Source organism: Manacus vitellinus, unplaced genomic scaffold (assembly GCF_001715985.3).
Source record: "Manacus vitellinus isolate BGI_N305 unplaced genomic scaffold, ASM171598v3 scaffold_3_pilon, whole genome shotgun sequence".
In the NCBI taxonomy this organism is placed as follows: domain Eukaryota; kingdom Metazoa; phylum Chordata; class Aves; order Passeriformes; family Pipridae; genus Manacus; species Manacus vitellinus.
In genome coordinates, this window is record NW_021940535.1 from 3,370,104 (window position 1) to 3,397,958 (window position 27,855).

Below are 27,855 nucleotides of genomic sequence, written 5' to 3' on the forward strand. Positions count from 1 at the left end.
AAGTCTGGCGTCATCCTCTTGGCACCCACCTTTGAGTTATTTACGTGCATTAATGAGATCCCCTCTCAGGCCTCTCTTCTCTAGACTAAAGAGGCCCAGCTCCTACAGTCTTTCCCCGTAAGAGAGGTGCTCCTGTTGCTCGTCTTTGTGGCCCTCCGCTGGACCCTCTCCAGTAGCTCCTTGTCTTTCTTGTACTGAGGAGCCCAGAACCTGACAGGCACTCCAGATGCGGCCCCACCAGGGCCGAGTGGAGGGGGAGGATCGCCTCCCGCGACCTGCTGCGACACGAAGACATCATAGATACGAAGAGAGGCAGAGGTCCCCTCAGACACTCAACCTCGGCTTTACGGGGGTTTACTTAAACTAAATAAATTTAAATTAAATTACGCGGTGACGTGCAGCCGCCGTCCACAGCGGCCCGCCGCCAGGTGGCGCTGCCCGGCCGTCCCGCCCGCCAAGGTGAGGCGCCGCGGGCGGGGGCTCGCGTCGGCTCCGCCCCGCCCCCCCGCCGGGCGTGCTGTCCGCTGTCCCTGCGCGATGCCCGGGCGTGCAGCGCCCGCAAGGCGAGCCGGGCCGGCGAACGGGACGGAGACCGGGAGGGGAAGGTACGAAGGGAGCAGGAGGAGGAGAATGGAGTCCCCTGCCGTAAGCAGAAGCCCCGGTCGCCATGAGCCCCCGACGAAGAAGCCGCACCAGTCGCTCTCGCGGTGTCCGGGCGCCGTCCGCCGCCCAGCCCGGCTGCCCGGGCGATCCGGGCTGGCGGTGGCGGTGTTCCTTTGGCCGGAGAATCCGCACGCCCATCCTGCACGGAGCCCTTCCAGGAGCGGTACAGCCTCAGCCCCGGCCGGGAGCTCGGCAGGTGAGCGCGGTGCCTCCCCCGCCGCCCCGGCCGAGCCCAGCTCGATGGCAGAGGAAGGAGCGGGGCCGAGGGGCTGAGGGATCCCACCCTTGCGGGGTCTCTGCCCTGCCGGGCAGAGCCGCGTCCAGGGGCACCCAGCGGTGGCTCTGCCTGCGGTGGGTCAGCCCATGGACGTGCCCATAGCACTGGCTTGGCTGGAAGTGTGCGGGGAGACGGCAGTGCCCTCTCTGTCTGTCCCTCCTCCCTCTGGAAAAGTCACCCTCAGCTCCTTAGCCTTGCGAATCTGGCTGGGAAGGTGGTGTGGTGTTCCCTGGAAGCCGGTGTGGAGTAGTGGGTAATGCTGTAGATTTCCATTGGAGAGGGAAACCCGCCCTTTTTTTTTTTTTTCCCCCTTTCTCCTTGGGCTTTGTAATCTGTGACATGCGGAAAAACAACTCCAGACTCGTTTGGGGTAACAAATGCTTGAGAATAACCTAATGGTGGAACTTTTCAAAGAGTTAAAAAGCTGGTGAAAATCTTGGTTTTGGAAATGATTCCACATGCAAGGTTTAATCCATTTATAATTTCAACACCTGTCTGAGAGAAAGGAAGGTTTGAGGCAAAAATTCTCATTGGAAGGTTTTTGCTTCTTGGGAGCTACATATATAGAGTTTCAGCACCACTGAACCACTATTTTTGTTTAAAATTCTGTCACTTCTCATAAAAAGAGTAACACTACCTAGAATTGCATGTACTTCATCTAAAGAGTATTCAGGTAAAAAAGATTAGGTGGAATACCACAGGATATATGACAAGATACCCTCCTCAATGTATGTTCTTTTTCAAGTTATGCTTGCTGTGTTACTCAGTTTATACAGCAGCAAAATCAACCCCTTTGGAGCTAAAGAGGAGTTTCAAAGCAAATGTAGCTGCAGTAAGTATGTCTAACAATTTTTTAGGTTGCCTAGGTGTTAGCTTAATGCTCACTTAGTAACTCTGATGTATTAATAGGATAATACCTGTTTAAGCATAGTGAACTAAAGTGTTCCCATGGGAAGCAGGCTACAAATCAGCCTAAATTCTAAGAAACAACCAAGAAGGCGTAGGAGCAGTATGGAACAGGATGTCCTGGTATCACTTCTGCTTTTTTTTATTTTTTTTAAATTTATTTGAAGTTCAGATGAGTTTTCAGAAAATATTTTGCAGTTCTACCATGGAATTAGAGTTTCTCTTAGACCCGGGTGATAGTCATTGGCTCGGTCAGAACATGAAATAGATGAAGGTTCCTTCTGGCACACAAAAGTACAACTGAGATTATTAGCTTTTAGAATTAAGTACTGCAGCAAGTCTTAGTCTGCAGTTTAAACAAGTAAATCTGAGCATGGCTTTATTTGTGAGGAATATTTTTTGATCAGAACTATATTTAAAGATGACCTTTGCATGAAGGTTGTGATTTTGCACCTGTAGTTATGTTAAAATGAGTTAAGTGACGGTTATAAATGTTTGTCTTGTTTTTGTGCAAGTCGCACATATTTTGGTTCAGACTATCTTCTTCTCTCCTCAGCTTCACAAATGTTTTCACTATCTTGTCTCTTAGAATATATAAATCTATACACTTGAATGTATGTGCTTGTTTTTTTATTCAACAATTTTGAATGCTTTTCTTTACTACTCTTTTATTTTTAAAAAGTGGATACTTTGGCTCAAGTACTCCCATTAAAGACCATTTTTTGCCAACTCTGTGGCAAAACATAGGTGGAAAGTCTCTCTGCCACTTTTAATTGTCATTTTATTGGTAATACATTAGCACAGATTGTGTCACTTCTATATGTTCATAAAGTGTGTAATTCTCTACTTATGGATAAGGTTTATCTTTACAAAGGACTTGGACAAATTAGCACCCAGGCATGAAAGATTTTCATCCTGGATGAAAAGCAGTCCTCCTACACACAACATAATCTATCGTAATTCTAATTTGGCAGCTGAATTTGCTAACAAAAAAGTTTTTTATACTCATTTCCTAGAATTAGGGAAATAATTTAAAAGCCAGACTTTAGGTAGGTTTGAGAGTAATAACATTCATATGAATTGTGTTTCAAACTGACAGTGGGGAGAAAAAACAAAGTAGATTTATCACTTTTGCTGAGATCAGGGCTGTTGTGTGAGCTCAGCAGGTCTGTGTGCTCTTGGGCCTCCAATTCTGTCTGTCAACACATACATATTGAACTTTCCATGGCACTTGGAACCTCTGTTTTCTGTTCCCTTGTAACCTGTATGTGAAGGAGGTGGGAAGAAGGGAGAACATGTTAAAATATTAAGGTGGTGTAGTTCTAGCAAGGCAAACAAAACTTAGGCCCCTAGTGGCATCTTAGGAAGCAAAGGTCCTGGGGGAAGCATTGCTGAAAGTTGTCCATGAGCCTGGAGGAACCTGATCACAATGTCACCAGAGGGACTTGGGTGCAAACCCTTAGGAAGTCAGGCTTCATTAGTTCTGCTCATGGAGAAAAAACTGCTTTGAAAATGTAAAGCTAATGTGCTTCAAAATGCTGCTGCTTCATTCAGTAGCTGAGAAGCTGTTTGCAAGTCTATTGAGATACAGCTGTTAGGAAAGCCAGGTTAATTTGAGAAAAATATCAAAAACTTGGTTATAATGGCCACTCTGGAAAGGAAATTATTTTAAGTTGCTTTGGATGACATGGAAATAGCAGTTATTTAATGAAATTATTTAATATATGAAATTTTGGTCCAGTCTTCACAGCCTTAGTAATTTTACTGTCCTCAAAATCAGAATGTTCTCACACAAATCTTCAGTTGCATGAGGTTTAAAATAAAACTTACCTGTGATGAATGTTTTCAGGGTGCCTCTTCTCATCAACTCACTGAGACTTAAATGTTTTCAGACAGTGCTAGCTTGAGTTAGGTTAGTTTGAAGTAGTATAACCTTTGCAGAGGACAAGACACCAATTGCTTAACTCTTCCTCTTACCATCCATGCTTAAGCTATAATTGTACTGTAAAACAGGGAACAATACATTTTCTACTACGTAGAGCTTCCTTAAAGAGTCTAGTATAATTATATTTAGTTGCTTTGCTCATTTTCCTCAACAAAAAAACTCCTAATTACACACAAAATATTACTAGACTATTAATTCTTCAGCTTGTTGATGGAGTATTGCACTTTTTTTTTCATGTGAAACAAGCTATGCACATATTGGAAGTCATCATTTTCTGTGTACAGAAAATAATACTCCTGATGCTAGAGCTGGCTTGGAGGAAGGCATAAATGACTGATCTCCCTGTCTTCTGGAAGGCAGAACAGTCACCTTAAATGATTGATACAAAATAAACGATCTTCTAGCGAAATAATGTGTGCAGTGCACACATGTAAATAAGTCTAGTGCAATTCAGTTGATTCTCCTCATTCCCAGTTTTTTGTTTAAGCAGACAAGCTCATTCTCCACCCAAACCTAAGAATAAGAAATACTGTAATCATCTGAGAAGACTGAAATATTCTTTGTTCCTGACTAAGTTACCTGGCTGTAGTTTCACATGCAGGTAACACATGTCTTAAATCCTTTTTTTTTCCCCAAAAGAAAAACAATTCTTATTTCTCAGGTAGCTTTCAGTAATGTGCATCTTAGCAGGACATGACACTTGTACAATTTTGTGCATCAGTGAGAATGTATCTGCTGTCACACTTCTGTCCTCAGCTGCTTTCTGCAGAGGCATGGCTGGGGTGGAATAGTTGTGGAACTAAGTGGAAGTGGAAAAGAGGTGAAGAAGTAGTCTTGCAAGTAGTTGGTTTCGCCATTTGAGAATAAATTTATGTGAGTAAACTGTTTGTGAACATCAGGAATGGAATCCCTGCACTTTCCTGTTTGGAAATCCAAAATTGTCAGGGGAAAAAACCCACACTTCAGAAAAAAAATTTGATATGAGTTATGAAATAAATTGCCTATAATATTGTGGCTCTCAGAAAAGTTTTCTGAATTTTATAAAAAGTAAATATCTTCAGAGGAATTGCTGTTATTCCTGCATTTGTTATGGTGACAGTGTTTTATAGCTCACTTAAAAAATAATGGTTAACGTAAGGTTAGTTCTTTGTTGTTCTGAACTTAGGACAACCAAAATTAATTGGTGTGACATAAATGTTCCTGCTTATCTGATTTTATTTGTGATTTGACACTTTTCCTTTAAACTATGTGTGCCTGATGAAACAATGCAAATTCTGTTGGCAATATGAAAAGGTGACATTGAGCTTCTTTGTAATCAGATATGATTTATCTTAAATCATAACTCTTGAATGAGACTCTTGTGAGGACTGAGAACTACTTCTAATTTCCTATTCTTGTCTCCCTACAAAGCATTTTTAATTGTGTTGGGGTGACTGGTAGTCTGTTTTCAACTTGGGAAATGTATGTTAAGTTTTTCATCTCAAAATTGTTTTTCCTTCCATGCAGTGTTCTCTCTGCTAGCTCTTCTTAATACATTGAACTAGCAATGATGGGATCTAACACTCTTTGATGTATTTTTTTTATAAGGAGTTCTGAAAAGCAGGATTTTAAGAAAAGCAAAGATGAAGTGTATGCAATGTGTACTTTGTAAGAAAGCTTGTTTATAGCTGTCTATCTACTATTCTTTCTCAATCAAAAAGAAATTCTTTAAAATTTATCTTTGGCTTAGCCGTACAGTGGATGCTATCTTTGGATCTTAGCTCTGAAATTTTCTCAGACATGAATCTAGATCGCTGCACAGTAAATAGTTCTACTAGTTAGTTATAAACATCAGGTTTGTCAAGTTTGATCTTTTTGGGGATTGTATTCAGAAAAGATGAGTTCTAACAGGTAGTAGTTAAATAGCTCTAATTATAGGCATAACCATAAAGAATCTGGACAGGATTCTTGGTCTCAAACAACTAAGAATTATTATTATTCGTCAGCCAACTGAACTCCCGTGTAACCTGTCCTTTTAATTACGTCACCTATCAGGCTTCTGGCCAGCTCAGCTAAACAGGACACGTGTGGCCACACAAACGATGGTGGCTCTTGCTGTCTATTGCTGCTCCATGAACACTGTTTTATTTCCATAATGACTAATGTGCGATGAATTGGCAACATCGGTACTCATTAGGCTAATTAACTTGCTTCCAGATAGATTTTGTATGTAATTCAGAACAGCACAGTGCTTGAAAGCTGTATTATAGAGATTTTAAACTTTTCTAAGCTGCTTTCTCTAGGTCTTTCCCTGGTGCTAGAATTAAAAACTTTTGACTGTGCTAAGGCAATGTTCAACCAGGAGGAAGCAGTGCATTCAGAGACTATTGGAGGAAATCAGAGAAGGCTGAACCCAGAAAGAGGCCTAGATATTTTGGAATAAAGGCTTAGTATCTATCAGATATTAGAATAACTTGGTGTTCAAGAGCTTATCTGTTAGTTTCTCAATTTATCTGTTGGGTTTTTTTCTTATCAGCGTAGTCACCAGTTGTTTGTTTTTTTCTTGTGATGCTTTTGGTGCTAAGAACTTCAGCAAGTATTTTAACACTTTTGATAAATGCATAGCTTTGTACTGTATGTGAATTTTAGGATACAAAATCCTGTGAAATTATTTTCATGGATTTGCAAAGCTCTATAGTATTGTCTTCATGTATACATTAATAATTAAGAATTTTCTCCCAAAAAATTTTATTCAAGACATTGAATGCATATTCTTACTGTTTGTCTGCCTACACCAGACATCTGGTGGGCTGAGCTGTGATCTAGTCTTAATACACATTGTGCTGTAGATAATGTGTGCTTCCACAAAATATTATTCCTAGATGAATTACTGTGGCTGTATCAGTAGTTACGAGTCCAATTATTTTATTGAGGTTGCCCAGCAAATACCCACTTTGTGGGTGTTTATTCAACTTGATCCATTTAGACTGTGTGATTTTGAAACAAATGCCTATTAAAAGCAAACTGACCACAACTTGGTTTAGCAGTTAGATTTTATGGATAGCAGTCTTCTGCTAGCAGGTCAGGAGATGTGAAAGTGAAAACTCTGACATGAGCTGAATTAGTTAATTCTGTGAACTTCGGCTTGCAGGTGGGAGAGGCAAAACCCACTGTAATTGTATTTCAGAACAGATGAAGACTACTATTTTGGTTTTGGCAACCCTAAAATAAGTTACTTAAGTAAAGAACGAAAATAAAGATCTCCAAGCTATTCCTGCAGCTTTATAAGAAAATGTTTACATGTAAACAAAAAAAGATAGTTTTGATGAAGATTATGTCAGTATGGTAAGAACCAAAGTAAGATTACTATACTTCAAAGTATGAGAATTCATCATTCATTAGATAACAGGTATTAATTAACCTTTTCAGTCTAAAAATCAGCACTGTATGAATGGAACTGAGTGGAGTAGGTGCAGGACTATTGCAGGAAAGTTTAGAGCCGACACTTCAGCCAAAGTGCTGTGGGGGAAGTCTCCTGACGTAAGTGCTGCAGTGTGGTTTTAGCTGCCCTGCTGGCTTGGTGTATCATCAGTTGTGTGTTCTGTGGAAGATGACGCTCATTAATGTGGGCTGAGCACTGTGCTCAGCTCTGTGCAGAGTGCCTTCCTGTTCACCTCAGCATTGCTGCAAAAATTCTATTAGAAAGCTTGACGTTAGTTGAGCTGCTTAATTTTTATTTAAATCATCCATGTTGCTTACTTACACAGTGAGACTAAGGGATTTTGAGAACTGTTAAACAATCAAAAAACTCTGGTTCTTATCATTTGAGACATACCATGGTGAAAATACAAGGTGCCGTCTTAGAAAATGCAGAGTAGAGTCTGGATAGTGCATGGCAAATAGAGCAGGGTTTGGTGAGAGCGCTGGTTGCTCTTCCCTTGAATATGGTGGAATACTTGAGAAAACAATAACTGGGTTATTGTGAGGTAGTCAGAGAAAGCATAAATTGCCTTCAATTTGCCTAAATTTGTACATTTGGGTTTTGCCAACTTTTTTAATTAATATTTTGAGGATAACTTAATCTTGGGAACTAGCACAGCTTTTTTATTCTGTATCTTTGAAATTCAGATTCTTTGAAGCGATAGATTTTTTTAAATTCCTTATTTTTCATGGAGGTTATATTACATTGTGGGCTGTAGTGTTCCTAACTTTTAAGCACAGGGATCATCACTCAGCAAGGCATCTCTCTAAATTTGGAATAAATTTTAAATTTACCCATTAATAGGGATTTGGTTCAAGTTTCCTGAGATGTTAATTTATAAAGGCAGTACTGAAGCTGTCACTAATTATAAATAATCCTTATTTAATTTCAGGGGAAAATTTGCAGTGGTGAAGAAGTGTATCCAGAAAGACACTGAAAAAGAGTTTGCAGCAAAATTCATGAGAAAAAGAAGAAAGGGCCAAGACTGTCGGATGGAAATAATCCATGAAATTGCAGTCCTTGAGCTGGCACAGTGCAACCTTTGGGTCATTAACTTGCATGAAGTTTATGAAACTGCAACAGAGATGATTTTAGTCCTGGAATAGTAAGTATTAGTAATAAGTCCTGAATAACCTTCTGCAGTATATGCTTAAAACTAACAATGTAAAAATACTGTGTATCAATGTGAATAATGTGGAAGTTTTTATTGCTTGCCTGTTACCTTTGCTTAACTTTGAAAAGAATTGCTAAGAAAATCACTATTACAAGAAGTTATGTGCAGTCTCATAATTACTTCAGATTATAATAAATTTCTCCTGTAACAAATGTGGATAGAGCCTTCCCAAATCTTCGTTTGCGAAGCCCAGCCATGATAATAAATTTCTCTAATTATGCAGTATCTTTCAAAGCTGAACTATAATTTATGTAGCTTTAATAATCTTTAATGAAATATGTGTACACTCCCTACTTGTAAAAGAGGAAGAAGAAGAAGCAATGAGGATCTGTTCATGAAATGAAGTTTATTTCATTGACAGTGACAAAAATGGGGTGAAATTTGTGGGGGTTTTTTACCAGTGAGATTAGCTGAATTGATTAGAGCACAGTGCTAAAAACACCAGGGTTGCAGGTTTGATTCCCTTACGGGTCATGCACTTAAGAGTTGGACTTGATGATCCTTGTGGATCAACTCCAACTCAGAATATTCTGTGATAAGAATGTGTGATAAGTTATGGAAAATATATTGAAAGCAACATCATTGTTAGAAAGAAACTATCAAAAACCCCTACAATGAAAAGCTCTCTAAAACATTATCTTCTGGGGGAAGGAAAAAGAGGAGGAGGGTTGAGACCTAGAATAGTTTCTTTCAAAGGACCTCTAACTTGTGACTCTGCACATGTCTGTGTGGTTTTCTCCACTTGAGTTTGTCCAGATGGGTATTGCTGCAGCTGTTGTGACTGTTTATGCCAGTGGCTTAGATACTTGACAGCTAAGTTCCAAGATGCAGCCAAATGCTTGTTGCTAAGTTCCTCTTCAGGCTCTATGGATTTTAAATAATTAGGAGAACAGTGAGGCTCAGTAGTTCAGAAGTGACTTAACCTGTCTGCTAAGATAAATCTAGTTTGTACAGCTCTTTTCTTACTTGATATCAAAAAGAAATTGTGAGAAATCTTTTCTCCCAGTCACATCTTCTTTAGAATGAGATGGTGTCTGCTAAGGCAAAATTCCTTCTAGAATACATTTTTTAAACTTCATTGTACCCTCATGGAATTCACAATATATGAAATATTCAAGTATCTGTTATAAAGTAGAGCTGGGACAGAGCTTCTGGAGTTTTAACTGCTGTTACTGGAGACTCATAAATATCTGCTTTGGACACTAGCAGAAATTTAAACTAGAATACGGTTTAAATTTCTGGATCCCATGGTGATTTAATGTGAGCAGTAGAATCCAAACGAGCAATGATTTTTCTGATAATTTCAATGCAAAACTGCTAGTTTTCTTTTAGATCTCAATTCTCTTATAGTTGCAAAACTGTTTTAATCCAAAGTATTAATTAACTAGGTTGCTCAGTAAATAGCAAAATTATTTTGTTTATGTGCATCAAATAGTCATACCTTGTTTCAGATAAATAGCTATGTGTTAAGAGTTATAAATTACAAAAGCAGTCTTTCCCTGACTTCAGCAAATATGTCTGGATGCTTCTTTAATGTCAACATGTTTCAGAGGCATGTTGCAACAAAGCAGGTATGAATGTTAGTGAATTTCTGACATTCTTTATGCAGAGGATTAAAGAACATACCTAGACTGCAAGCTTCTCTAGGGCATTTCAGTTTCTGTTAAGCTTGATGGTCTATGTGGCAGATCTTTATCTTGTGAAGGAGTAAAACAAATAATCGTTGACCACTAACTTTATCTGCTAAGGTTTTAAAGTTTCTTGTCTTGATGTTGAATCTGCCATAAGGGCTGAGGGGAACACCTTGTGTTTTGCCTTCAGGAAGAGAAGTATTAATGTTACATGGAGGGTTGTCTTTCAAGTGGTATCAATTTTTGACAAAAAACGAACTTAAAATTAGCCACTAACTGTTGAATATTAAGTGTTGACAATGGGAAGCAATGAGGCATTACAACGTTGACTTCAGCTGTGGCGTAGCAAATTGGTGGCTGTCTGCATCCACCCTGACAACACTCCCTGTCCTAAGGAATTTTACTGAAAAGGTAGAGATACAGTCTGGGAAACTTGACACATCAAATATAAAAGGAAAAAAGCAAGTTTGATAATTTTGGGGCTTGATGCATGTATACAACTTACCTGGCTTTTTCCAATTTATTTTGAAAGAAAGAGCAATAGAGCATCTGGTGGGTTTTTTGTAAGTGTTCCATCCCCATATTTTTACACATCTGTTGAAGAGATAGATGATATTAGTGAGTCATTAGTGGGTCAGATGTTACAGAAACCTGTAAGTGCAACTTCAAAAATCTAAGCCATTAAGTACTGTGTTGTGAAGAGCTTCTGAACTGAGACATTACCTGCCAGGGTCTTATGTAAATATAGTAGACTTCCATTATGCCTGCTTTAAAAAAAAAGGAAAAAGTTGTCTCTATCATCTTGAAGGCACAGTCAGTGTTTATCAGATATGCTGGATGGAGTGTCTTTTTCACCTGTAGTTATTTAGACCTGGGTAATGTTACTACTTGTATTGTCTTGGACATTATTTATTGTCCTACTTACTGAAGGTGTGACTGGTTGGAATAGGAGTCTGCTGTAGGAAACTATTGATTTGATATGGGATTCAACAGATAAAACTTGAAGCAAAAACACTGTAGTCAGAAGTAAATGTGGTACTTCAAGGTTTGTATCTTGTATAGAGTAATTAGCAAAGTTGTTCTAGATGGCAGTCTCAAATCAAGACTGGAACTCTTCAAAAAGTTTTAGGGGAAAACTTCTCAAATGGTGTTAGTAACCTTTTGTTTGCATTTCATTGAATTCTTGGGCTGCATGATTAGAAAGGCTGGGGAGGAAAAAAAGCATTTGTCAGGGAACCAAGAACTTAAAAGAACAGTATCTACAACTTAATGCATTTGTATACTTCTCTTCCCTTATGTCCTCTCATCAGATGTGGATTTATGGTTTTCTCAGGCTTTGGGGACACTGGTATGTTGTAGTAGCTTTACAATGGGAAAACTATCAGTAAATGCATTTACTATCTAATGGTGTACCTAGCCAAGGGAAGGGGATATGGCTGTCAGCAGCAGTGAACATGAGCCTTTCCTTATAGTGTTACAGCCACTTTGGTGTGATCTTCTTGTATTATAAGCTCCATGTACAAAAAGTAGATGAGTTTCTATTATCTTGCAGAGATAACCCTTTCAAGACAGACTTTTGACCGAGCTTAATATTCAGGAAGTACCTTGTTTCCCATGCAGACTGTATATGATCTCACTCAGCATTGAAATCAAGTATATTCTAGGAACTTGTCTACATATCTGTACTCCGATGATTTGTACTTCTGAGTCCTTCAGAACACTAGCTTAACGTCTGATCCATTAAAGCGGGGGGAATGTTTAATTTTTTTTCAGATGCACCAAAATAGATTTGTTCAATATTTTTTTAATGATACGTTGAATGACTCTGTAAGTGTATCATAAGTGCACTTGAAGGAAGTTTGGTGATGAATTTCGTACACTGCATTGTTAAGATACATTTCAAGGAAGATAAGTAGTCTCCATTTAATCTAAAGTCAACATAATTGTAACAAAGATTAGTGCTCCAGACTTCCAAATGACTTTTAGCTCGTTTATGCTGATAAGCAGTAATAAAGTGTTAGCATGCTTTTCATTGATGAAGAGCAGTTGGATTTCACTTTGAACTAGAGAAGTTCATAGCACAACAGTACTTTCATAAATAAATTAAAATAGCTAAAGAATTATGGTTACCATACCTTTCAAGTTTGGAAAGACTTCTCAATCTCACTTTTTTTTTTCATACGCTAGGTAGGGGAGCATGTACTAGAGAAATAATGCATTCTAAGTAACACTGCATTTCAAAATGTTGTGCTATTAAATATTTCTTTATCCATTTTGATTTTTTCAGATTAAGATGGCTTGTTTTCCTAAAGAGTTTGCTGTCCTAAGGATAATTCTTTGCTTTTATTCCCTAGCAACATTTTCTGTCTAGGGGGGTGGGGATGCCCAGTTGTTTGCAAAGTTATTTCATAATGACAAATAGAAAAACTACAGTTTAATGGACGATGTGTTCTTAGAGAAAAAATGCATAAATGTTATTAACACCAGAGAACTCCTGGTCTGCATGTCTGCATACAGAAATCATAGCAATGACATGCCCATGATACTTTCCTAGCAGGTATTTTAATCCCTTCTGTTGTTAGATTTTTTTTTTCCCAAAATCTAACTGGTGAGCACAAAATAACCGAGTTGAAAGTATTGTTAAGGAGCTCGGCAAAATTTGACATAGATGTGCGGGGCAGTCTTTTTGGAGTTCACTTTGTGCTTCCAACCACTTGTGACTGGGTTGGCTCACAGCTAGCTGACTGTTTTGTTTAAGGAAATCAATTAACCTCACTCCACAGAAACAATACGCAGAACAGTCTTGCGGTATCAAATTTCTGTGTGTTCTTGTAAATGGTTGCTGGTTACTTGTTAGAGTGTGGTAATTTTTGGATAGAGTGAATTGTCCAGAAGAAGTTGCTCTCTCTGCATCCTGAATAGCAAAGTTGAAATCAAAAAATGAAACATTATATGTGAAGTCACTGTTCAACTATTTTGTAAAGCCAGGTGTCTATGGTAGATGGGAACAGCAACGTCTCATAAGTTATGAAGTGGGTGTGCATGTGTAAGGGCTGTATTTGCATGTCTCACTCTTAAAAATGCTGATGAATCCAGGCATCTTCAGAAGTGCTGGGAGTTACTTAAATACCTTTTCAAAAAAAAAAGTTTTTCTGGATCAAGGGTTTTCTACTCTCTCATGGTAGCACTGTGTCTCAATTTCAGTGATGGGACATTGTTTCAACTTTTATTGCCTTGACTTTTATCACTTATAATTCAGAGTTCTTTAAGTGTAGTATTAATATTCTAGGTAGTTTACATCTTAGCTTGGTGCCTACTTCAGTGTTAATTAAGTTACACTAATAAACAAATGGTAACAGATGACTACCAAGTAGAGATATAGCAAATAGGGCTTTATAAGGCCCCCTGTGCCCTCAACTCCCAACTGGTTTTTCAGCTGGGTTTATTAAATGTAAAGTAGTTGACAACAATAGGTTTTGAGTATAAATCCTATTTCACAGAATTAAATATTATATAAATTAATACAGAAGTATTTTTTCCTTACTCGAAGTGGCAGAGCTATACCAGTAAAATCCCAGGGTTGTTGCTGTAAAACACATTGTGTTACTAATTTTGGTAGTAGATCTTATCACTATATCATTATAGATCACTGCTAAAAAGGAATTAAATCTCTCTTTCAAGTAATATATTATGACATTCTTGAAGTAGAAAGTTTAATTTATGAATTGCAGTAGGTGTTTTTCTGTCCCTGTCTGAAAGATCCAATTGATGTTGCTTTTTCAAAGAATTTGGCTTAGAATATTAGAATACACTAACCTGTAAATACGCTTTGTCCATTTTAAAAATGTCATTAATATCTGAATCCTGTTCAAAGCTGAAATATTACTACTTTCATGGATTAAATAAAAATGGACCGCAGAAAGATGCAATAGTGTCAGGTGTATGCAGTTTTTCAAAAGAAACTAAAGTATTAATGTTCCTTTGAAAAAGAAATTTTATTCTTGAGCTCAATCATCTGTGATACAGAATGAAGAAAATATTTAATAGACCTTTTGAGAAAGAAAATACTAGTTTAATAAATGAAATTGTACTACTGTACCATTTAGTGTATAGAACAGAAGTATAAAACTCTTTAGAAAAGGTTAAGATTTAACTTTCTTTTAATTATTTTTTTTTTAAGAAAATTTGCAAGGGAAAATTTAACAGTAGTGAGAATATCTGGGAAAGCAAAAAACATTTTTAAAGCTGTGAGACTTTTCAGAACTCTAGGACTGTAGCAATGAAGTTAATATAGGCAAAATGAGAATTTGAGTATATTTAAGTGTTCTTTTTCCGAGAGCGCACAGTCTAAATGCAGCATTTTTGTAGAACTCTCATTTGCTGTTATATTCATATTGAATATGCCTCACTGTCTTCTGGATTGCCTGGGTAATACAACTTGTTGGGAAATAGCAAGCAAAGGCAGAGTAGATGGCGATGCCTCAAGAAAGATTAATGCTTGTGCAAAGTCACGTTTGGCATGTCACAGTTTGGTGTAACTGGAGAAGATGATGTCCTCGGGGGTTTCACCATCTTTCACTAAGGAGTGATTATAGGATTTCATGCAGAACGAAGTGTATATGTGTTGATTCCATAGTAGTATTTCAACAATCCACATGCAAAGTGGTCCCATTCTAATGTTCTTACGCCCATTTTGTTTTAAGATGGAGCCTCTGCTCAGTTTATTTTATTTTTGATGCTACAGGGTTGTGTTGTAAAACACTGTCAGTTCTCTTGAGTCATTGCTATACAGAGATGGTACTGTGTGTGGCTTCTGAGTACTTTAAAAACATTCATTCATATGTAGTTATTTTTATATTTTTGTTACTTTGTTATTTATTAAAACATATATAAACAAAAGAGGAAGCAAGCTGAGAGCTAAAATTTTCAGAAGTATTTTTAGATGAAAGATGTTTAGAGATTCAATCCAACCCTGTATACCAGAGGCTTCATAAACAATTCATTTGCAGACTTTACATTTCGACTTTTAAGTACATGCAAAGAGTTTTGAGGAGGATGGGAGGTGGGGCTGCTTTTCTTTATGTTTACAAAGGCTTACCTTAGCCAAATTCCCATGTAGTTTCATAGGAATGGCAAAAGGCACATCTTTTATGAAAACACTGTTCTTAAACAAATGTGGCATTCATCTGGAAGAGTAGTCAGCAGCGTTTCCAAAGCAGTCCCCAAAATTTCTGGAGTATTTGTATTCTCTAACTTAAATGACTAAAATCTTTGCTTCTCTGTATAGCTGCCATATTGCAGAGAACATTTCTGAGGCTGTAAAAGCTTGTCAAATGTCGAATAACTGAAAATATCACTATCGGACGCTACCACCTGCTGCTCTTGCTTGCATGAAACAAAACAGTGCAAGTAGAGCAAAATGGGTGCTATAACTTGGTCTTTGAACTAATAATATTCATATTGTTCCATAGTGCTGCTGGAGGTGAAATCTTTGACCAGTGTGTGGCTGAAAGAGAGGAAGCCTTCAAAGAAAAAGATGTTAAACGACTTATGAGGCAGATATTAGAAGGAGTTTCATTCTTGCACAGAAACAATGTTGTTCATCTTGACTTGAAGGTAAGATGATTGCTGTATTTTTCTCAATTTCTGAGCTGCTGACTTTCATGCTGGTCATATGTCAAAATAATGCTAATATATAATTAACAATTTTTTTCTAATTATAGCTTGAGTGATAAAATTCAGCCTTTGGGATAGAATGATAAAATTTAACCTTGGGCTTTGCAAGCCTTTTGGAAAGTTTCTATAATTATGTGAAATATAAACTTCATTTGATTAAGTGAAGTGCAGTGAATTCAAAAGTGGATTTGCCTTGCACCTTTAATTGCAAATGAGTGCTTTGGGTAAGACCTAACGCGTTTTTAAAGTGCAGTAAAAATGTCTGGGTATTGTATGGCCATTGAAAAATAGGTTTGTTTTTTTGTATTGACTTGAATTTTGATGAAGCAGAAGGGTAGCAGAGACACTGGTAGTATCAAGTATAATGTTTCAGAATGAAATGTTCATATAGCACTGGTAAATTAATGTGTTAAATATGTGTTAAATCCATTTATAGCACTTCCTTCTTCTTTCCTGATAAAGCTATAAAACATAATTTAAATGTTTGCCATTTGCTACCAAACAGTTGGCCAACACCCTATTGGTATATAAATTATCATAATTTACTGGAGTAAATAGTTTTTCATACTGAAAAATAGTTTTGACCCAAATCAAGACAAAAGAATAGTTGCCATCATACAAAATCCAGAATATCACTCATGGTCAAGAAGAGACTTGTAGCAGGGATCCAGGAAACTATCCTCTCCAACTGGTCTAAAGCTGCAGGTAATTTTCTTTAGCTTCCATCCATACACTCATATGGAAGATGCACCTTTATCTCATTATGAGGTTCAACTAGTTTATTACTAAGCAAGGCTGTATAAAAAGCAACTTGCATTAATTTTTTTTAAATTCTTTTTACATGTCCTATTGTCATATTTACTAAGTATGTTGTAGGCTGCTGCATGTTTGTTCTGTTACTGAGAATCCTTACTTGGTTGTATTTTGGCTGTATTACAAAGCTACCAGTAGATTCCAATATCAAGGTGTACATACTTTATAACTTAGCATGTAATCAACCATTCATCAGCTAAAGCAGATGATGAGTCATACTTGCACACAAATATGTCACCTGCCTGGTTTTCCAACCATTTATTCAAAGTATATGTGGAATCCTTTAAAAGTTTGAGTCATACACACAGAATATTAATAATTCTACTACAATAATTAATGGAAAATTTTTAACAAGTGATGTGAGAGTAAGTGTTCAGAAAGACTAAAAATGAGCAGTTAGACTTCCCTAAAGTTCTGGTATGCTTAAGCAAGATACTCAGTGTCTCTGCAAAGGTTGGCCAGTTGAATTTTCTTAAAGCAAAGTGTTTAAAATTAAAACATCTCTTGTGGACAGGATATATTCATACATGTTTGTAGCTAAAGCTGGAGTGTTCCTTAGCACCATCAACTGGTTAACTGTAATCAGAAATGTGTTTTAAGTGACTGCAGTACTTACTGGCAAAAGCAGACTGGGATGTTGATTACAGCATTTGAACGGGTATCTTCTTCAAAGTTCAGTAAATGCTTACTTAAAAACTGTCCAACTGATCAGAAAACTTTTGTTATAAAATGGACCATAGCAGTTCTCACTGAAAGATCCAACATTGCTTTGCTGCCTTAAGAAAGTTCATTAGCAGAGTAAATTGTATAGTGATTGAGGTTAACATGTTTATACATTACTACAGTGTGCAATGTGTTTTTAAAGGTGGATCTTAATAGGATTTCTAATTGCAATGTGATGACTTTCATGATAAATAAAACTATCAGTCTTTTGCAAAATAAGGTTTAGGGAATACTGACACTCTTCAGAGTATTGGCAAATAAAGATGATGGACACTGTAGGATTAAAAACCATGACTTGCAGAGATTGATTGATTGACATGCCTTGCAAGACTTTAAAAAAAGGCCCATTTTACAAGGAACTCAAAAAGTTAAGTTGAGTGCTGGTTTTGGCTGCATATTTGTTAACCCACTGCCCTCAAACCATCATCTGTTGTATGGTACGTCTCATGCTGCTTTATCTCATGGCTTAAAGCACTGTGGAATTTAGTAAATACTAAATTTTTTGTAAATGCTACTTTTGTGATGACATTTGGAAGACATGTATGTGTGCTGCTGTTATGCAAAGTGTTTGCCAATAGCAAAGTTCACAAATTCTTGGTAAAATGTTTTCCTTGTACTATTAGTTTCACCTTTGTGTCTTTAAAGATTTTAATTTCATTTGTCCCTTACAAATACCTTCGGAAAGGTACATCCAATTTTCCGTACATTGCACCTTCAAAAAAGTCAAATTCTACACCCAAAAGAATTTAAACCCAAATGGTTGTCAGTATGTAGTTGCTAGCTTGCTGTTGTAGTTTTATACTATAAATCTAATGAACTTGATCTATGACACTGACAGCTGGCTTGCTTTAGCTTCTGTTTGCCCTCTTTATAAACAGAAGATTTTTCCTATGAGACTGAACACTGCAGAAAGAAATGGGGTATTTTGATGTGGCTTTAGCAAGGTAGCCACCTGATAATTTCTTTCCAAAAGCATGGTTTTACTGAAAGATGGTTGAAATATGTCTTGGTTTTAATAGCAAAAATACAATTATATAGTCCAGTTTTGACTTGGAGAAAGAGCAAATATAATACTACTGAGTGCAAATTAAGTATCACTTGACAGTGTTGTGTTAATGCCATTTAATTTTCAGGGTGTGCATAGATTGTAGTCAGGAGTCTTTCATCTCCTCTTAATGGCGCATAAAAGCTGCAGAGTAAGGGAAGACTCCTTTCTCTGTGTTCTCATTTGCTGTTTGACTTGATCTTGGTGTTTGGTAAAAGCTTAAAGGAGTTGGGAATGGAAGAGAATTTAAGGTGTGGGGGCTGAGGAAGGACTTGCTGCCTCTTGTCCTCAGCAGAGACAGGTTAAGAGCCCTGTGTGCAGGAGAATGAATGCTCCAAGCAGCACTCTCCTATACTGGATAGTACTCTGGCTGTCCAACAGACAGCTTTTTCCTTCCTTCTTCTTGATTGTACTCAGAGATGGCAACTAGCAAAATCATTATTTCAAATTGGTTTGGGTGTCATTTTATACCAATATTAAGAAAGCAAACTAATGCAATTACAAAAGTGGCCTGTTAGAATAACAACAAAGACTATTTTTCTTAACTGAGTTTTCCAGGTGGATTAAGGTGAAATGTTTATTGCACAGAAGTGTAATATTAATAGATGTGTAGTTATTCCTTGACTAAAGGAACACTCAATAAACTAAGACAAGAGTTAAAAAATGGAAATAGTAAATTTTCAGAGAAAAAAACTTTAATTTGGAGTTCATACCTTTACAGCAATTAGAGCCAAACTGTTTGTTAATAGGCAGGTATAGAATATCCATGTTCTACAGAGCCCGTTCTGATTATTTTACGGGACTTGCATTGCTTATTTTGGGAAAGAAACTGTGATGCAAGCCTTGTCCTTTAGTGTGACTGTTGCATTTTTTCCACTGGTACACATTTACCAAAGAAACCCCAAAAACCTAACTCCCAAGCAAACTCTTCTGTTACTTTTCAATTACTTAAAGATATGGGGATCCTTTAAATTTTTTTAAGTCAGACTGATCAGCCTAGTTTAGTGTCTTTACACACAATGAAGTTGGGTATCTTAGCTAGTCTGTTTTTCCTGTTTCTGCTCATTTTTTCTTGGATAATTCATGTCTTTTTTTCTACGGATGTGATTTTTTAGAGTATTATAAAATTAGATATCTTGCAACATTGCTGAAGTTAGGTAGGGTGAGGCATTGATTAGTTTAAAAACCTGACCTTTATTACGTGTCCTTAGTCTTTATGTATCTTCTTGAAACCAGCTAAAGGTACGAGAAATTAGAGGACCTAAGTTAGAACCTTTAAGCCTTACTGCAGTAGATATGGAGATTTTTAAATGTTGACATTTGATGATTTTCATCAGTTATTTCATTAAGTGCCTGAGGGTGAGAGCAAAAGGTCCTTTTTAGAATGTCAACCAAGAGAACCTCCAGCCTGCTTCTCTCTTGCTTTTGTGGGCTGATCAGCATTAGGCAAACCTAGATGTATTCTAGCAGTGTAAACAAGAGAGAAACAGCATTACAGATGTGGGAAAATGATCTTCCTTTTCTGAAAGTTTTAGAGTAATGGTGTCTAGCTGAAGACTATGGTAAGTTCATAGCTATGACCTCTTTAAGGTTTTATGCTGGTGTTTAGACAGTCACTTTACCTGAAACCCATAATGATTCCTTAAAATAAGAAAATGACTGATATCTCATTATGAATTGATTTAGAGTTATGACTCAATTCATACTGTAGACAGGGTTTTTTCTGCATAGGTGTGTTTCACATAAGTTTATTAAAGAAAATAAAAACTACTTCTGGCAACTATTTTATCTACTAAAATATTAGAATACGAGGCTGAAGGGTTTTGCAAAACTTTTCTATTAAAAATTTTGTTTCATGTAAATGTAGAGAACAAATACTTTTCTCATGCTTTTAATTTGCCTCTTCAGAACATAACTACATTTCTCAGTGGGAAGAACATTAAAGAGGGTAATGAGGGAGGTATGATCAGCTTTTTTGGATGTTTGCTTTTCTAATACAAATAGAGAATAATAAATATGAACTAAAGTATTTGGTGATATGCGGCTCCAAAAGTCTTTATATGGCCACTAGATCCCAGTTTGTAAAGAAAAAACAAAGAGCTGTTCTTAATATGTAGGTTTACAAACAGGAAATAAATTGATGACATCACGGAGTTAGTTTGAAATACCACGGTATAACTTTGCAGGAGTGGAAGAACTTGACTTTATTCAGGTCTTGCAGTGAGGAGAACTGGCCCAAGTTTTTTAAAATGTTCTTGCACAGGTTCATTTCTGTGTTCAAAAGCAAGACTGTTCATGTGCCTTCATGACTGACGTACAGTATGGAGGAGAGAACAGCTCTGTGATTAGGGAAGAAATATAAATGTTGGTGTTACTCCAGTTGGATTATCAGTCAGTGGTTGTTCTGCTGTTCTTACTCCCTTTTTAACCACCCTAATGCAAGACAATCCAGGTCCCCAATAAGGGTTTCTTCACTTCAGTGGAACTTGTGCTCACAAGAGGCATGAATGCAGTGTCAATTGTCACTGTTACTATTTGGAGAAGTTAATGATAAAACCCAGTGTGATCACTGGCCTGGGGGCAGGGAAGATCACGGTTGTTTTTTATGGGTTTTTTTCTGGCAAGGATATGCTTCAGTTGCAAAAATCTAAGACCTGTTGTCTAAAGTTAGTTTTCAGATTATTTTTTTAATTGAGCTAGCATTTAAAATAGTAAAGAACTTCTTAATGACCACAAAGGTGCTTTGAAGGAAGAGAGCCAAGGTCTAGTGACGTCAGCACAAACAAGTTTATCCAAAGGTGATGCTCTTAAAAACCTGTTTTTCAGGCTGCTATATTTTTTTAAACTGTTCTTCAGTTAGTGTTCTGTAATACAGTTGTTTTGTACTTTGAACAGGATTGAGGCTGGTTGCAACAGACCTTCTTTAAAAAGGTGCAGTCAAAATAGTTTTGTATGTTCAGGGTTTTTAAAATGATTGGGTGTTTTTGGACACCCTTCAATGAGATGTATTTTACACTATTTATTGGAAGAAAATGAGGAGGGAAGGAAGGGTAGTTAAAAAGGTGATATGAAGGACTAAAGGTACAAATGTGGAGGTACTTATTGTTAAAAGACAGCTATTGGCATGTATTTTGTACGTGTTCTAAGCTAAAAAAGATTTGATCCTCGGTTCTAAACAGAAAATCCTGCCACTCCTTTTAGCCTACGTGTCTCTTCAAGATCACCTTGGGGAAAATACATAAATGATCCTGGGTATCGTGCTTGTTATGGAAGACATTATCCTACTCAAGATCTAAAATAATTATGCAATATGATGTCATAGGCATTAGATTTGGGTGATCCTAAAAGTCTTCTTTTGTTTTTCAGCCTCAAAATATTCTACTAACCAGTAAGTCCCCTCTGGGAGATATTAAGATAGTAGATTTTGGCCTTTCCAGAATAATGAAAAGCAGTGAGGAACTAAGAGAAATTATGGGAACTCCAGAATACGTAGGTAAGTTGTTACTGTAGGAGTGATGTATAGTCCAGGCTTCTGGGGAGTAAAAAGAGAAACTACCTCAATTTGAAAATGCCAGACTGACTGTGTAGTTACAGTGTCGCAAGATCAAGTTATCCCTTGGACGTGGTACTGCTCTAAAAGGTAGAACTGGCAAGTCTTGCCTGGCTAATGAACAATGATTGTCTGCTTGTGTTGAAGATGAGTACATGCTTTAGATGATTCTTACTAGCAATGATAACAAGTATTACTTGGATTAAGTTTAAATTCACGTATTCAGTCTCTGAATACAATATTTTAGCCTGTGGAGCTTTGTATCCATTTTATTTTTTTTTTAAAAAGCCCAAACCATTCCAGGCCTTGAAAGTATACTTGAAAATGTCTTTAAGTTGTGTGGTGTATCTTCATGGTTATGGGTTAGGTTACAGTGCTGGAATATGGAATATTGGATATTTCTGTTTTTTCTTTAGGAAATGTGTATACAGATTCCTTATTTGGGAAGGAGACTGGCCTGGCTTCTGAAGATGGCAATAAAAGGAAAACGTTTTTTATACTTAAAAAGAGTGGATGATAGAAATCACTTAACTTGAACAGAAATATCTTAGTTTCAAAAGACTGTCATGCTTCAAATGGCTTACCTTAAATTTTACCACATGCCCATTATTGCATTATAGAACTATAATGTAATGTCTGCATATGACAAAGCCCACTTTTTTTCCCCCCTCAATAGCTCCTGAAATTCTGAGTTATGACCCAATCAGTACAGCAACTGACATGTGGTAAGTTGAACAAATTAATGGTCATCATAACTTCACTGAAAAGGGTTTTTGTTTGGTTTTTTTAAGAAAACAAGGCGAACTAAAACAAAATGCTTTTCTGTTTTTTCACTTTAAATTCAGGAGCATTGGAGTACTGGCGTATGTTATGCTAACAGGGATATCGCCTTTCTTGGGGGATGATAAACAAGAAACATTCTTAAATATATCTCAAATGAACATAAGTTACTCTGGAGAGGACTTTGACCTTGTATCAGAGTCTGCTGTGGATTTCATCAAAACTCTGCTGGTTAAGAAACCCGAGTAAGTAAAATACACAATTGTATATGCTAATATGTCATACTGAACTAATTTCAAATGTAGCAAGTGCTAGTGTTTTCATTTTTAAACTGTAATGAAACTTTGATTTCACTGTGCTATTACTTTTTATGTATGTGAAAAGATAATTCCTCCATTTCCATCCAAGCTTGTATATTATGAATGCGTACAAGTGTTAGTAATTAAAACTCAAATTAGTTTCAGAAAACTGTGTGAATTGTAGTGTGTGGTACAGTATACTGATTTTTCTTACAGTTACTTTGCTGAAGTCTTTTAAATGAACTGTGTTTTGAGTCCTTAATTTTGCTTGATAGATTACCTTGCTCTTTTCTGGTTCATTTGTACGTTTTTGTCAGTGGGCAGCAAATTGGAAGTTCCAGGTCTCTAAATAGAAGAGGTGTTTTCTGTGAAACTTCGCCACTTCTTCATGGGACATGTCAGCTACTGAAATTGCCTACTGCTTGTCTATGGGAATACTTTAAGAGTGTGAGGGTTGGATAAAAAGAAAATCTGTATGAATTTTGAAAGTTGGTTGGCAACATGGGAGCATAAACTCGTATTTAGGGTTCCATGAACTCCTTTATTTTAAATGCTAGCAGTTCATCATCTTGGGCTGCTGTTGGTCTCTTTTGGTAATGTGCTTTCCCCCCCCCCTATTCTATCAATCTGTCTTTAATACAGTCATATCCTTGGAAAAATCTGTAGGGATCTTTTCTGCAAGGCACTGGATTTTGCATTCATTTGGACGTTTATTTTAATGCTTTCTTTCCTCTACAGGGATCGAGCAACTGCAGAGGAATGTCTTCAACATCCATGGTTAGCACAGAGTGATAATCCTGCTTGCAGGGCCTGGAATAAGAGTGCAGGTGGGGAGACCAGTGATGCCATCCAGAAGGATGCAGATTCTGCCACTGAAAAATCAGTAGATGCTGAGAAAACTGAAGAGGAAGAATCAATAGTGACAGAAGAACTAATTGTAGTGGCTTCATATACACTGGGACAATGTAGGCAGTCAGAAAAAGAAAAAGTAACTGAGCAGAAAGCCATTTCCAAACGATTTAAATTTGAGGAACCATTACTGCAGGAAATACCAGGAGAATTCATTTACTGAACTGTGTGGAGCTTCATAGCTGTATCTAGGAGGCAATGTTTTCTACTAAACAAAAATATCCTAGCCAAGTGAATTTCTGATATGCAATAAATGTTCTAGATAAAAGAAAGTGTTGATAAATGGCATACAAGGAAAATGTGCCAAGTTCTTATTTTCATGGAACAGATAAACAAGATTTCAAGTGGCTAGAAGGAGTTTAACAAAGATTATAAGCTTATTTTTGTTTGTAATTTTTATTTTGGGGAGGTGGTTTTTGTTGTTGTTGCTTGATAGCAGCGTTTTTGTTAATTGTTCCAGTGTTCTGGAGACGTTGACATTGGAAGTGTTTCAGTGACAGATGTCAAGAGGAGTATTTTAGGACATGTTTTGGCATTTAATGCAAATATATAATGCTGGGTTTTCCTCAGATGCCTTTTGTCACTCCTGACTTTAGTGGAACTATCTGCTAATCTAAAACTTGTATGAGAGGAGAATTTGATTGACTGGTTCGACATACACACAGTATGATTTTGAAATCCCTATGTTTCTTTGTTTCCATCAGGAAGATATAAACAAAGACCCAGACTCATATGATGTATGCCCAAACACTGGGCTGCTCTTCTCTAGGAAGAGATGCACGTGTCCCACAGGTGAAGAAATCTATACTGGAGATACATCTTTATTTGGGAGCACAGTAAAATCCTGCTCCTGAAGGTGATGTGTTTGCTTAAGTCAGTCACTCATGAGGCAGCTGAGATCGCTCCCTTCCCCTCCTGTGCTGGGTGAGATGTGCCAGTAGAACCCAGCTCAGTGTGACTGCACAGTGTTGAGAGGGGAAAAGAATTACAGAGTCTGATGTAGGTCCTCTGAAGTTGTTGAAGTTCTCTCCACTGACTTCACCATGTTAGATTAGACAGTATGGCCAACTAATTAGCTCTTGATTCCACCTCCCCCAGTACTTGGCTCTGGTTTTACTGGGAGCATGAGGTCATTTCTGCCCTCTTTCTTTTCCTCTAACTGCTGCTTTAAGGAAGAAAGAAGTATTCTTAAGCTAAATTGCATTACCTTGTTCAATATAGCTTTCACATGAGGAAGAACATACCAATTCCTCTGGAACAACAAAGCACAGCTTATGCCTCCTGCTTCCTGATCACTCCCCTTTAGACACTTGGAAAAACAGCATGTTGTATGGTGGGGCAGAGAGTGGGATTAGGGAGCAGTATGGATGGGTCATAGTTCTCAATGGACGCAGTCCCTCAGAGGACAAAGCTGGGACCAACTGGGCATCAAGACTGAGTGGTTTTTGCAATGTACAGATCTGAGGATCTTGGACTGAGTCCTAGTTTTCTAAGAAATCTTTCATATTGATGCTGTTCCAAAGCTTAATTTTTATGTAATTTGAAGTTTAGTACTATTATATTGCATACGTTTAACTATTCAACTATTTATTTGGTTTCCTTATGCTGTTCCTTTATAATAAACTGACAAAAGTTTTCTTGCTATAAAAAAATGAATAGAAACTCGTAAGCTAGTTTTTCCCCTTTTTCCATATTGCTACAGACTTTCCTAATTTCAAATGTATCAGATGTTCTTACTTTGTTTAGTGAGCAGGAGTTCAGTGCTCTGTGCTAAGGTTATAGTTCCTCCTTCACACAAAAGTTAAATGGCTTCTTAACAAGACAAGCAGTACTGGGATGATCTGATCAGCAGGGCTGGAATGGTGAGGGAAAAAGCTCTAGTACAGAAGAAAGCTGAACCAAAAACAGTGTGACACTGAGTGGGTAGTTTTCCATAAGGCTGTACTGCCAGAGGTCAGACTGCCTTCATTTCAAGCCACATCAGAAAAATTGAACTGTTCTATCAGTCTTCTTCCCCTAAGGAATTACATATTGAGTATTCATGTAAGTAGGGCAGCTTCTCACTCCTTGAAGACCTTCATATAAGAAAACACCCAGTAGTACTGAGAATTGAGTTTGGATTTGTTTTATATTGTAATGCAGAGATGCCTTTCGTGCTCTGGAGAAATCAGTCAGTTGTCAGCCAGAGCTAGACATGAATCTTAGAGCCAACAGAGTATCTGTGTTGTCTGGGTGTTTCTGGAGGCAGATGGTAGCTGACCCTACCTACAAGGCTGATCGGTTTCAGGGTTGTTAGACAGGACCGTACCTTTCATGAGCATCTTTCTTTTACCGTCCAGTCATTTGCCCAAGACAATTTGCTTGGGTGAGGGGACATTGACTCATGAAATTCTTCTGTACAAGATTACAGTTTCTCCCAGCTTCCATCACTGCCATTTTGACTTTTTTTTGGTACATCCATACTTCCTTACTTTACAAAGTTGAGCAAAGCAGTGAGTTGAAGCATGCTCACAGCCCACCCTTACAAAACAATGTTGCCACGTCTGCATACATAAATGTTTAATAGCTCATGGTTGCTCGCAGCAAATCATTAGAGGAAGTGTACCTGTTTCAATTCTTCTTTGTAACCACAGATCATGTCTCAGATGGAGACTGGTACTAATGGGAAAGAGTAGGTGCTGAGCAGTATACAGTTTGTCCTAGATATACTGTTTTTAATGTATGACAATGAAGCTTAACATGTATACATGAACTATGTACTTACTACAAGGCCAGCTTCTCTTGAATTGGCTGCTTTGAGATTTCCAGTGGGCTGCATTTCTGTTTAACTTTTTGTGCCTTAAGGTGGTTTTATACGGTGTTTTTTAATGTCATTAAGAATTTGTATAAAGTTGTGAAAGTTTAATAGTATAATTTATAAACAAGGCATCTTAGATTCACCCTATAACAGGGAAAATTTTCCATAACATTTAACTGCAGGACTATCAGCCATCCCACACACTTGAAGCTGTTTCTGTTCTACTGTGAGTGTGGGTAAAGCTGAAAATGAGGTGTTCTTACCCTACACTGTAGAAAGGGACTATTGCGGTCCATGTTCTTGAGAGGCTCAGTTACTAGTGAAGGAACACATCAGGAGGACTGGGAACAAATCGTTATTTTATGTGGAAGAACTGGTTTTCCACAGTTCTGTGAATACAGAGGACTGTGTGTACATATGCGAGTCATCTGAAAAAAGCTGCTTGTGTTGGTGGGGAAGGGGCTGATGTGGAGAAAGAATCAACTCCTTGGACCTTGTGGGCAATGCTCTCCCAGTCCCTGCTCTCCAGACTGGGCACCTGCTGGCTGCCTTTGTAGCACTGGGAGCATGGCTGTTTGCTCAGATGCAGGATACTGAAGGAATGGAAGGGCAGTGTTCCTAAAGGGTTGTTATGTCTATGGTTCTGTTGCAAGACCCATGAACTCTATCAATAAGAGGGGTAGGTCCAGGCTTAGACCTCCCTTGCAGTTGTTGGAATAAATAGCAAACACCTACCTGAAAGCACAGCCTTGTCTTCTCTTGTTGCTATGTTCCCCTCTTTAAGTAAGAGGCTATAGATTTTATAGTCACTAAACTAAAAGTTCTGCAAAATAATATTTTTCATTTTGTCCAAAGCTGAATTTGTATTGTGATTTGTCTCATTTGTCACATTTTTCATTTGTGGGTCCCTGAATAAAAGCTTGTCCCAGCTTATGATCTACCAAGTGAATCCTGAGAGCTGTTAAGTCACATATGCAAATAAAAATTAATTGCCCATTCTCCACTGATGGTGCTCGCAGGGAATGGGGAGGGAGGTGGGCCTTGCACCAAGTTACTCCATGGCTTAAGGTCTCTCTTGAATATTTCAGGTGTTGTCCCTGGAAGAGAGTTCAATATTTTAAAGAAATATTACCAGTTCATTGTACTTCTGATAAGGTGTTTACTATTTCAGGAACTTTACAATAAATGAAATTTTGTTTTCTGAACA

General features: G+C 37.6%; 1 protein-coding gene across 1 annotated transcript; it reads left to right on the forward strand.

The window, feature by feature from the left end:
• The first annotated feature begins 667 nt into the window (after window positions 1–667).
• Window positions 668–27,855, forward strand: STK17A (serine/threonine kinase 17a). The gene is given in 8 exon segments (XM_018075102.3): window positions 668–721; window positions 723–859; window positions 8,144–8,356; window positions 15,528–15,672; window positions 21,680–21,806; window positions 22,540–22,588; window positions 22,709–22,888; window positions 23,681–27,855. Coding segments are annotated over 8 exon segments (1,239 nt in total). The 3' UTR covers window positions 24,015–27,855.